The sequence below is a fragment of the Dreissena polymorpha genome, chromosome 3 (genome assembly GCF_020536995.1).
Source record: "Dreissena polymorpha isolate Duluth1 chromosome 3, UMN_Dpol_1.0, whole genome shotgun sequence".
NCBI classification, from domain to species: Eukaryota; Metazoa; Mollusca; class Bivalvia; order Myida; family Dreissenidae; genus Dreissena; species Dreissena polymorpha.
In genome coordinates, this window is record NC_068357.1 from 141,508,026 (window position 1) to 141,521,350 (window position 13,325).

The 13,325-nt window shown below is 36.3% G+C and overlaps 1 protein-coding gene across 1 annotated transcript in view; it reads right to left on the reverse strand.

The window, feature by feature from the left end:
- Positions 1–13,325, reverse strand: part of LOC127871713 (adenylosuccinate synthetase-like) — a 48,651-nt gene that overhangs the window by 25,765 nt on the left and 9,561 nt on the right. The window contains exons 4-7 of the mRNA XM_052414856.1: positions 12,397–12,454; positions 10,841–10,886; positions 10,532–10,593; positions 6,915–6,996 (exon numbers count right to left, since the gene is read on the reverse strand). Coding sequence (XP_052270816.1) covers positions 6,915–6,996; positions 10,532–10,593; positions 10,841–10,886; positions 12,397–12,454 — 248 coding nt within the window. The remainder of the gene's footprint in view (positions 1–6,914; positions 6,997–10,531; positions 10,594–10,840; positions 10,887–12,396; positions 12,455–13,325) is intronic.

Genomic DNA, 13,325 nt, shown 5'->3' on the forward strand with positions numbered 1-13,325 from the left:
CGGTTCAAACTCTTGAACTCGGGTTTAAGAATTTAATGTGCAAACGGCACTTTGAACCCGGGTTCAAAGTATCTTAACTATATAGTTAACTGTTAAACCGTGGTTTAAGGAATTAATGTGCATTTCGCTTGCCATAAATATCTGCAGGGAATTTCTCAAAGATGGCTTATCAGTAATTGTTCCCATTATAGATTAATTTGCTACAAACTGATAACAAATGTGACGAAACAATAAGTACAGATTTACACAAAAAATAACAACTTAGCCAAAAATGTCATTATACTAGAAAAATATGCATTTTTTTTAAATTATTTACCCTTTAAGTGTTTTGAAACGCTGGGGTCTAACAAATTCTACGGCAGAAGTAAAAATAGATTGGGAAACATGACTCAGCAGGTTAAACAAGGGAGATAGATACTGCAAAATAGACCAGTTTCACAATACTACCGCTGTTGCTATTTTTATCCCCACGCTTTTTGAAAAAAAGGTGGGGATATTGTGGTTATCTCCGCCGTCCGTCCGTCCGTCTGTCTGTCTGTCCGTCCTGGCCACTATCTCCTCCTACACTAAAAGCACTAGAACCTTGAAACTTACACACATGGTAGCTATGAGCATATGTGCGACCCTGCACTATTTGGAATTTTGATCTGACCCCTAGGTCAAAAGTTATAGCGGTTGGGGTGGGGCCGCGTCAGAAATTATCACTCATTTTTTTAGGTTATTTTACATTTACTTCTTTATTTCTACACCGATTCACTTCAAATTGATACTGGACCTCTCTTATGACAATACGGTCAATCTCAACCATGCATGGCCCCATTCCCAACCCTGGGGCGCCCCGCCCACATAGGCCACACCCACCAAAATTTCCATTTGCTATAATTTTTTCATTTCTACACGGATTCACTTCAAATTGATACTGAACTTTTGTTATGACATTAGGGTCAATCTCAACTATGCATGGCCCCAATCCCAACCCTGGGGTGCCCGCCCACATAGGCCACACCCACCAAAAAATTCCATTTACTATAATTTTTTCATTTCTACACGGATTCACTTCAAATTGATTCTGAACTTCTCTTATGACATTAGGGTCAATCTCAACTATGCATGGCCCCATAACCAACCCTGGGGCCCCGCCCACATAGACCACACCCACCCAAAATTGCCTTTACTATAATTTCTTCATTTCTACACCGATTCACTTCAAATTGATATTGAACTTCTCTTATGACAATACAGTCAATCTCAACTATGCATGGCCCCATTACCAACCCTGGGGCGCCCCGCCCACATAGACCACACCCACCCAAAATTGCCTTTTACTATAATTTCTTCATTTCTACACCGATTCACTTCAAATTGATACTGAACCTCTCTTATGACAATACGGTCAATCTCAACTATGCATGGCCCCATTACCAACCCTGGGGCCCCGCCCACATAGACCACACCCGCCCAAAATTGCCTTTTACTATAATTTCTTCATTTCTACACCGATTCACTTCAAATTGATACTGAACTTCTCTTATGACAATACGGTCAATCTCAACTATGCATGGCACAATTACCAACCCTGGGGCGCCCTGCCCACATATGTCACACCCACCCAAAATTGCCTTTTACTATAACTTCTTCATTTCTACACCAATTCACTTCTAATTGATGATGAACTTCTCTTATGACAATACGGTCAATCTCAGCTATGCATGGCCCCATTACCAACCCTGGGGCACACCTAGGTCAAACATTCGGCGTGGGGATACGCGTCGGCCTCTGCCGCGCCATTTCTAGTTAGATATCAAGTGACGCGTCGAATTTCAGGGGCTGATCGTGTATAGATATTTGGCGGAGCATATCGATGATTAAAAACAGTTGATTTTAATTAATTACATTCGGGATTTTCACACGCACTGACACTGGTTACAATTACGGCAAACATATGCATACATGGATGTGTTGGTTAGTCAATAAATTGATGAGGTGTTATAAAATAAACATTCTCACACCTACGTCATCTTTGCAAGCCATAGCAACACCAGTGCATACGTGTATATACATTTTATTTTATCTTTATTCAAATTCAATATACCCATTATCCTCAGAGCAAATGTGATCTGAAGAATAAACATTGATAATTGCACAAAACAAATCCATACAAAAGTTGTTTAATACAAAACGTTATTTTATAACTTAAATTCTCAAAGGTATGTTTGTTGGTCTGTAATATTTTTCACGAACGATCGAACGTGTAAAATGTGTGTTGACTCAATCATAAGAAAAAGCAATAAGAAATACAAAGCACATGAACTTTTTACAAGTTATGTCATTTTTCGTTTAACTTTAACTAATGTTCTTTTACAGTGAAAGACAATATTGAAGAATTCTTTTATACAAGTGTAAAAACGAGTGTGGAGCAAACTGAACTGTCTACGCATGCACCTTGATTTCTCTTTAAATGTGATTATGAGTGATAAATATATGTCACTTCATGTCAAAAATCTCTCTTGTGTGTGTGTGTCTTTAATTTTCGGAAACACTCTTTAACCCCGGTCAATTAAAATGCTTCTTTTAATTGTGTTCTTCTATACACTAACGAACACTCTTTATAAAACTATGTAATGACGGAGTTTTATTTTAGCGGTACCGGGTAACCCGCTAAATAGGTTTCGTGCTTGTAATAGCATAAAATTTAATAAACATTTCAAATGTATTTATAAGTATTAAGCACTTGATTATGTATCCGAAAATTCTTTCACAAGGAAAATCATTCCTACGCTAATTTTGACAAGGCGGATATACGTTCATACATTGTTTTAACTACCCGGACATTCATTCCCACGCTATTTAGACATCCCAGACAATTGTTCCAACATTATTTTGACAGACCGGATATATATACTCCTACATAATTTTAACGTCCAGATTTCTGCAAGGTTTGGCAAATTAGAGATCTCAGTGTAAGTCGATATATTCGAATATTTTAAACGTTTTCATTCTCATGATCATGATAAAATATTACCAAAATATAAAGTATAACACAAAACATGATAATTTTTTTTACTATTTTAATAACGACATATTAAATTACCAGATAAAATGCTCAGAGTGTCATATTATTTTGATAAAATGTGATTATAATTATAATTGACCAGGATAGCAATTTTTAAGGAACGAATCTCCAGGCTGTCCAAATAACGGAGGAACGAATGTCCGGGCTGTAAAAATTATATAGAAACCATTATTCGCATTATCAAAATAACGAAGGCACGAATGTTAAGGTTGTCATTAAACCAGGGACTCTAGATGTCACTATATGTTCCGTGCAAAAAACATAGGAACGAATGACCGCCTGTGTGAAAACTAGGCTAGGACGAATGTCCAGCATTCTCTGTATAATTATGATTAAACTGGCTAATATCTGTACAGTATTTAGTTTGAGTATTTGACGTTACATACGTTTTAGAAATGACTACGTACTACTTCTACCACAAGAATACATTGGCCGGGGTACCATACATGATGTTCAATGACCAGGCATCTACCACGGGTGGTTTATGACACCATGCCTTTATTTAGTATTTGTCGGCACCATATCTGATCATAACGAGATAATAGGTTTATGCGGAACACATGGGCTATTAAACAACAGATGTATCAATAAACAAGATAGATCTTTATTCAAACAGCGCGATATTAAAGCTCTAACAAAGCGTGTCAAATGTGTGAAAAAATGAAGAAAAACAAGTACTTTAATCAAGACAATTAATTAAATGTATTGACACTTATAATGTCAAGTACATATTAATCACTTATTCTGACTTTTCTCAGTCGTTACATCTCCGAATGTTCAAAAGAGTGAAATGTTAAAATAAGATGCAGCGTTGCGCGGGACTATTGGAAATTTATACACGTTCAGCCTCGTTCTGGAGTTCTGCGAGTCACGTGACTTTGCGCTCTTATCAATTTTGGCCTATTGTAAAAAGGGTCTTTTGTGTATATGTTGTCTTTCCTTCAGATATCTCTTAGTTGATAGGCTTACCATAATCAATAATGACTAAAACAGTTATGTTAATTATGACAAGAGCACCGCATAACGGGTGCCACGCTTGGCTGCGAAAGCTTGTCAGAATTGTTTTTTTTTTTTTTAGAGGTCACAATGACCTCGACATGTGACCTAGTGACCCAACAAGAGATGTGTCCGTCAGAAACACAATGCCCCCTACTGCGCCACTTTGAAATAAAATTTATATTTATCATTTGGCAGGTATAGAAATCATCTCCCTTTAAAGCTTATTACTTCCCTTGGATTTTGTCCAATCCAACCGGGGTGGGGGGGGGGGGGGGGACGGGGTCTGTAGACAGTAAAAAATGACCAAGTCAGACATCACTGACAACCAATTCCTGTGGTTTATCAAAGAGATCATAGCCAGAGGTCATCATGTATCTATGGACATAAGTCCACAGGTATGTAATGAACCCTACCATTCACAAATTAGTACAGGAAAGAAAAAAAAAGATAATTATATCATTTAAAAAAAAACTTTGACAAATCAATCATTTGAGTTATAAATAATCAAAATAATAAATCTGTACAGTAACTGTGAAAAGAACTATCATTCTTGGTAAGGAAATATATAATATGAGATTTATAATTATATAAATTACTTCCCTTGAAAATAATTGTCTCTAACAAATCTCTATTTTTAGAAGCAAATAATTAAAAGCCACTACCGTCACTGTAGATTCACCACTCAAAATGTGCAGCTCCATGAGATACACATGCATGCCAAATATATAAAGTGGCTATGTTCAATATTGAATAATTATCTCCCTTTAAAGCTTATTACTTCCCTTAAATGTGTATTTTTTACCGTAGACCTTGACGGATGACCTTGATGTTGACCTTTTACCACAATGTGTTTGTCAGAAACACAATGCCGCCTACTGCGCCGTTTTGATTTATTTAACAAAAATATATACGTGGGCAGGTCAGATATCTATGTCCATTTAAATCTTACTACTTCCCTTGACTTTGTTTTTTTTACCCTAGACCTTGAAGGATGATGTTCACCTTGAAATTTTACCACTCAAAAATGTGCAGCTCCATGAGATACACATGCATGCCAAATATCAAGGTGCTAACTTCAATATTTAAAAAGTTATGGCAAATGTTAAGGTTTTAGCACGACGCCTATGGCGGGCGGCGGACGACGAGCTGGCTATGACAAAACAGCCAAGCTAAAAATTCTGTGTTATGAAAAATTAAATAAAACAGTTAATGGTACATAATAATGACATAATAAAACCAAACTTTACTACACAGGAAAATAATGTTCTGACCAAAGTTCATGAAGATTGGGCAACTGAATTAAATAAATAATTTTAAAGAGGTTATGAATTAATGGTGTTATTTAATTTTAAGAATCTATAGATTATTGCAAGTTTAATATGCGAAATAGGAAGGATATTAACTTAACCACAAGCAGCAGTATCATAAATTTATGATACTGCTGCCTGTGAACTTAACATTGTCTTCATTGTAAGAATACATTAAAGCAGCACTTTATAACATAACTAGAATGTTAACAAGGTTTTACTATAGTCATATTGTAAAAATGCCCTGCCCCCTAGCAGCCATGTTTTTCAACCAACCGGCATCATTTTCAAACTCGTCCAAGATATCATTGGGATGAATGTTCTGACCAAGTTTTATGAAGATTGGACAATAAATGTGGCCTCTAGAGTGTTAACAAGATTTTAATATAGCCATATAAGGAAAAATGCCCCGCCCCTTGGCAGCCATGTTTTTCAAGCAAAGGCTACCATTTTTGAACTCATCCAAGATATCATTGGGACAAATCATCTAAGCAAGTTTCATGAAGATCGGACAATAAATGTGGCCTCTAGAGTGTTAACAAGGTTTTACTAAAGCCATACAAGAAAAAAAGGCCCCGCCCCCTGGCGGCCATGTTTTTCAACCAACTAGGATCATTTTCGAACTCATCCAAGATATTATTGGGATTAATCTTCTGACCAAATTTCATGAAGATTGGGCAATAAATGTGTCTCTAGAGTGTTAACAAGATTTTACTAAAGCCATATAAGGAAAAATGCCCCGCCCCTTGGCAGCCATGTTTTTCAAGTAAACGCAACCATTTTAAAACTCATCCATGATATCATTAAGACCAAACTTCTGACCAAATTTCATGAAGATTGGACAATAAATGTGGCCTCTAGAGAGTGAACAAGGCAAATGTTGACGTTGACAACGGACGACGGACAACTGACAAAAGGCGATCACAAAAGCTCACCATGAGCATGTTGTGCTCAGGTGAGCATAAAAGGGGAACATTTAATTTTTAACGTAGGACAGTATGAAAACTGCCATTTTTTCCTTCATTATAAAGAACCCGTAAAAGGTTTACTTTTTATTAAATAAAAACTACACATTTTACAATTGTTGTTAGAATATTCCCAAACTGAAGGAAAATTTTGTCAATTTCATTCTTAAAGTACATCGTCTGCAAGCATATAAATAAAATAATAACTGAAACTAAACATTTCAAGCCAAAAGACATGTAAAAGAATATTGTTATTTGTTTGTGCAATTAACATCAAGCAATTTAAGATTTCATGAAGCAAATTACCCAATTTCAGGGTTTTTTGTGCTAATTTTTCCCAATTTGTACTGTACATTACTGGTACTTTTCCTAACTAGAAAAACAATCGCTGGAATATAGTAGATTGAAAAGTATTAGAGAAAATCTCCATACAAATTTGTGTCAAGAGACAGAAGACAGATGTCCAAGCTGATTCCAGTAAATCCTATTTACTTCATTTTGGTGGGTACATATTGTACCGTACAAAAAAGCTCAATTGTCATACGAAAAGAAGCCACATCTCATACAGACCTTGTACTTTTTCAGTTCACTCTCAACGTCAATTTCCAGGCCCGTGTGATGCTTCTTGAAGTACTCAACCAGGGCTTCAAACCTGAAGAAAACAACGATCATTGAGCCTCGCCATGGGAAAACAGGGCTTACCGTCATGCATGTGCTTTAAATTGCCTTCCCCTATTAGCCTGTGCAGTCCAAAGGGGGTCTATTTTTTCCTATAGCTATTAATTTCTATCAATTAGCATATTCCCAGTTTGAAACTTCAAGTAATGCAAGTGCTAGAATGATTTACTTTTAATGGAATGTAACCTAACAAATGAATAATGAAGTTCCAATTTCAGTTGGGCTGTGTAAAAATTTAAATTGAAACCATAAATTAACAAGAGCATCGCATAACAGGTGCCACGCTCGGCTACGAAAGCTTGTCATAATTTTTTTTTTTTTTTTTTTAGAGGTCACAGTGACCTTGACCTTTGACCTAGTGACCCAACAAGAGGTGTGTTTGTTAATCTCCACGCAGAGTTGTCATTCCTTGCTCTCACATACACCTCTGCCTGAGGCTCAGCATGCCATTTTGTCTACCAAATAGGTAAAACCGAACAAACACATTCAATGTATATTTGAGTGGATATTTAAGATCGCATGCATTAAATTAATTAATATGACTTTTAAATTTACGATAAATCATGCAAAAACTTGTGAGTTTTAATGCAACTCTTTGGAACTATTTTATTGCCCATTTGCACAGATGGAATCATTCATCGCACTTAACAAATGTAAACAATTGTACATATTTTTTATTGAGTGACGTTAACCTCAATGATCAACGCTTGGAATGATCATGACATGAATGAGACGCTTTCATATCAGTAGTCCGTTCTGAGCCCAACACAGAGGTGAATGTAATGTAACTGTCGTGCAAGAGATTGGTGTGTTTGTCAGAAACACAATGCCCCCTACTGCGCCGCATTGAAATAACATTTCTATTTATCATTTGGCAGGTATAGCCATCATCTCCCTTTAAAGGTTATTACTTCCCTTGAATTTTGTCCACTCCAACCCGGTGTAACAGGCCATTTCTTCCCCCTGGCCAATTTTTCCCCGGGGAAAAAATGGACTAGTCCATTTTTTCCCCGGGGAAAAAGTTGCCTAGGCCAATTCTTCCCCCCCTAGTCAAATTCTTCCCCCCTTAATTTTTATTTAATATATTATATGTCTACACATTTCGGCCAGTTTCCCCCCTGGCCAGTTTTTCCCCCCCTACCTTGTAAAAGTTTTAACAATAGAATTTGATTGAGAATTGCAAAAACTGCCTACACACTCTTATCTTTTATTTTACTTATCTTTTACATTTATTCTTCACTTTTAATAAGGAGGGGGGGGGGAGATTTGCCGAGGGGAGAAAAAATGGCCGAGAGTCATGTTGCAATTATGGTGGATGAACCAGTTATCGAACACCTAAGAAATTACGTTAAATTACCTTAAAATTGAAACACTTAAAATGACAAAAACATTTTGTTTTAACAAATGACTAACAGTTCAATCATTGAATGATTTATCTGTAAAGTTTTCCGATAAACTACCTTCAAGAATTCATAACAAAGATTCCCTGATTATTGTCACCTCTAGAAGACAAAACAAAATGGGGGCCGATGTAAACATCACCTATTACCGACACTTCATAAATACTACTCCAGTATATACAAAGTCACATGACTATCACGTGACCCGGACTCGGCCAAAAAATCTGCGTCTGCTGCAATCAAAATTGCAAACGGAAATATGCTTTTTGGTGTGTAAATGCACGTTTTGATAAATGCATTCAAAAAGTAATAGCAAAAAACACACAAAACGGTGTAAATAACAATAAATGCATTCCTTTAAACGGTTTTCGGCGCATTTGTTTCAAGCTAAGTAGGCAAGTAGATCATGGACTTCATGTGCGACCATTTGTTTATCAATGTGACGTCATGCGCACTTTTGCGCATGTGCATACAGAACCAAAACAAAGCGTCCGATAATAGGTGCTGTTCGATAACAGGTACTTACACGATAATTCTTAAAGTAGGGGGGGAATATTTGGCCAAGGGGGGGGAAGATTGGCCTAGGCCAAATTTTCCCCGGGTAAAAACTTGCCGGGGGAAAAAATGGACCGCTACGGGGAGGGGGGGGGGGGGGAGGGTGTCACAGTCAATTATGACCATGTCAGACATCACTGACAACCAAGGCCTGTGGTTTAAAAGAGATCATAGCCAGAGTTGATCATGTATCTATGGACATAAGTCCACAGGTATGTAATGAACATCAACTTTGACAAATCAATCATTTGGGTTATAAATAATCAAAATAATAAATCTGTACAGTAACTGTGAAAAGAACTTCAATTCTTGGTAAGGAAATAATATAATATGAGATTTATAATTATATAAATTACTTCCCTTGAAAATAATTGTCTGTAACAAATCTCTATTTTTAGTAGCAAATAATTAAAAGCCACTACCGTGACTGTAGATTCACCACTCAAAATGTGCAGCTCCATGAGATACACGTGCATGCCAAATATATAAAGTGGCTATGTTCAATATTGAATAATTTTCTCCCTTTTTAAAGCTTATTACTTCCCTTAAATCTGTATTTTTTACCATAGACCGTAAAGGATAACCTTGACCTTGACCTTTTACCACAATATATTTGTCAGAAACACAATGCCGCCTACTGCGCCTCTTTGATTTATTTAACAAAAATATATACGTGGGCAGGTCAGATAACTATGTCCATTTAAAGCTTATAACTTCCCTTGACTTTGTTTTTTCGACACTAGACCTTGAAGGATGATGTTCACCTTGAAATTTTACCACTCAAAATGTGCAGATCCATGAGATACACATGAATGCCAAATATCAAGGTGCTATCTTTAATATTTAAAAAGTTAAGGCCAATGTTAAGGTTTTAGCATGACGCCTACGGCGGACGACGAGCTGGCTATGACAATAGCTCGGGTTTTCTCCGAAAACAGCCTCGCTAATTAACTTTTTTTTCTTATTTCCTAGGGTTTTATAGGGACATTTCAATGATTTTAAACTGGTTATAAACAGTTTCAAACAGAAAAATAAGTGAAATTATCTTATATTTTCATAATGTCACTTTTTCTGAGAAACTTATGAAAGTAAAACTTTCTCTAATTACCAGTGAATACAAGTCAATATTCCACTTAAAAAAAAAAAATCTGATATTCTATCTTAACTGGACTTATCAATTCATTAATTTATTTTGACCAATTATTTAAACCAATAGCATCAGCATATTTGAATTACTCTCTGTGGTGATTATTTAACTCTGTTGACTGAAGCAGGTCAGTTTGGTTGGTGATCACCATTCCATACAGGTGTGGTTCCCCCACAACACAAGACCACTCCAAAATTAAGAAACTTTTCAGAAACAACTAAATAGCTTGAAATTTGAGCTTTAATTCAAAATTGGTCCCAGCTTCTGTAAGTCTTGTTAGTTAATTAGATAGGAGTAGTGGGACACAAGCCAGGTCCACACATAATGCAACATGAGGCGTGGGCGGACCTCATAAACTTTTAATGCACACACATACGATTAGTATTTATAACAATATTTAAGCATACCTATTGGAGAAACATTCAAAGTCTCCAACCAAGTCGCCCATTCTCAGTCCATTTCGAGTTGCCTGAAAAATTAATACACATTTCAAAGTCTCGCAGTTTTTACATGTTTTTTCATGCATTTAAAGCCAAATTATATATTTTTTACAATACATTTAACATCTGATCTATATAAGAAATTGTCAGATCCAAAACCATGTCATTTTTGACAAGACAGATACCATTTTAGGCCGAATTCAATCCATTACAACAACATTTGTAAAGATATTCAGTGTTCAGCCATGTGATATTTGTATCAACAGTAAAACTCACTTTTGAAGAGTATGCTGGCCCAATACCTCTCTTGGTGGTACCAATGCTGAAACAAACAGAATTCAGGAATATTCTTAGCAGGTTAATCTTCTTAAACTATAACAGTGAACGATCAATAGCTTGGCATCTCAACAAAGTAATCTTCTTTTGGTATCAACCTTGACATAGTCAGAATTTAATCATTTTAATAAGGATTTTATTAAACAAATTATTGAACGTAGTAGTTTTGATTCTATATCTGTCCAAAGTTCCATTTATCACAACCCAAGGAAACCTTTGACAGGAATTAGTATGTCATTTAAAAAACACACACTACAAACCCAAATGGGAAATTAGAGTAAAATATTTCTGTAACTGAATTAAATACAACATATGGAAAAGGTAATTGTCCACAGGAGGAAGCTTCATTAACATTTCGTAGATAACTGTTTAAAAACAACTATTCTAGCAGTTAACAAGTGACAGAACCAAACCATCTGCAGGAAACTTAAAGAATGACCCACTACATGTACAGGTGTTGCTATCGTATGATATTTACATCATACAATTATTAAAATGATATTATGGGCATTTTGCACTGTTGAATTGCGCTGAAAAGAATTAACAGGTCAAAAGAGTTAGTTAAAATGTGGTTACTGACCAATTATCTGCAACTCATCTTGCTACCAAAAAATATCAAAAATATATTCGATATTTTACATGACTCGCCCAGTCCTCTAAGCCGAAATGATCCGTAAAACAAAATAGTGTCTTTGTGTCGTATAAACGAATCTGCACTTAAACTAAATTTAGGTTCACATTGTACATGCATGATCAGTTGTCAAACAAAAGTACGGTTGATATTCAATGCATTATTTTTCTCTTTCCGGGATATTGTTTTAGTATGTTGATGCTGCATTAATAAATATATGTGTATATGAAGTGAAAACACCAAAAATAGACAACGGTTGCAATAGACACCTATAAACTGTTAGATGCCCATATCACTTAAATATATTCCAATTAACACTTTCCTCCATAAAAGCTAAGTGTAAATGGCTTTTGCAACCAGGATAAAACCAGAACAGCCTGCGAGTAACTCACAGTCTGTTCAAGTTTAATGCAGTTTGCTGCTCATCATTAACTCAGGGTTGGAAATGAAGCCTTTAAAACTTGAATTTAGTCAGAAAGGTCTTACATTTAATGTAACTTTCTAAGGAACTACACATTCGTCAAAATACGTATCCAAGTGGTAAATAGTGAATAACCCTTTGCATGCTGGGAAATTTGTCGTCTGCTAAAATGTCGTCTGCTAAATTTGTAAAATAAGCATTTTCTTCATTTTTTTTTTCAAAGAATACTATCAGAATAGCAAACAGTTTGGATCCAGATGAGACGCCACGTTCTGTGGCGTCTCATCTGGATCCAAACTGTTTGCAAAGGCCTTTAAAATTGGGTTCCCGCACTGAAAGGGATAAATCATAATAATGTGCATTGAGCATATCCAGAGTTGAAGTGATCAGCATCACACTTTATACTCTCTACTGGTATAATTACGGACAAACTCCCTGACTTACAGATCTTTGCCCCTGCCCGACTCTTGAAGTCCATCAACTTTCTGGTGCAGGTCAAACACTGCAATAACAATAATTGCACCTCCATATCGTCAACAACACCTACTAACATACAATGGAGCCTCGCTCTGAGTAAAGCGCTGTCCCACAGACTTATCAAGAATAACACTTTCAACTTTAATAAGATTTTTTTGCTTAAAGGAAGCCTTTTGTTGCGAAAACCAGTTTAGGCAGAAAGTGTTGTCCTGAAAAGCCTATGCGCACTGCACAGGCTAATCTGGAACGACAGTTCACACACATGTATTAAACCCCATTTTCCCACAGCGGGGCTCATTTCAAATTATGATATGATTCGCATTCTGAGAAAACTGGGCAAAATGCATGTGCATAAAGTGTCGTCCCAGATTAGCTTGTGCAATCCGCACAGGCTAATCTGGGACGACACTTTCCACTTTTAGGACATTTTTCGTTTAAATGAAGTCTCTTCTTAGCAAAACTCCAATTTAGGCGGAAAGTGTCGTCCCTGAGTAGCCTGTGCGGTCTGTAGAGGCTAATCTGGGACAACACTTTACGCACATGCATTATGCCCAGTTTTCTGAGAACGCAAATCATACGATCTCTTTACAGCTAGACATCCTGTTATTTGTTATCTGTCATACTGGTGTCTGGGTATTTACATGAAAAATCAAACACATGCCTTTAAAAACGAAGATTAAGTGAAGAATATAAGACAGTGCTTTATTGAATAAAATGCGAGACACAATCTGATAACATCAGACATGTCCCATCAGAAAGGGGAAATATAAAAACCAGCTACATATTTGTAATTTGTTATAACATATACTCTTGCAATGTGATAGGTTGAGTGTATGTCTTAGAAATGACTTCGGGAAGACAGCCTCCACAGTACTTAACAAGCTTCGATCTACACA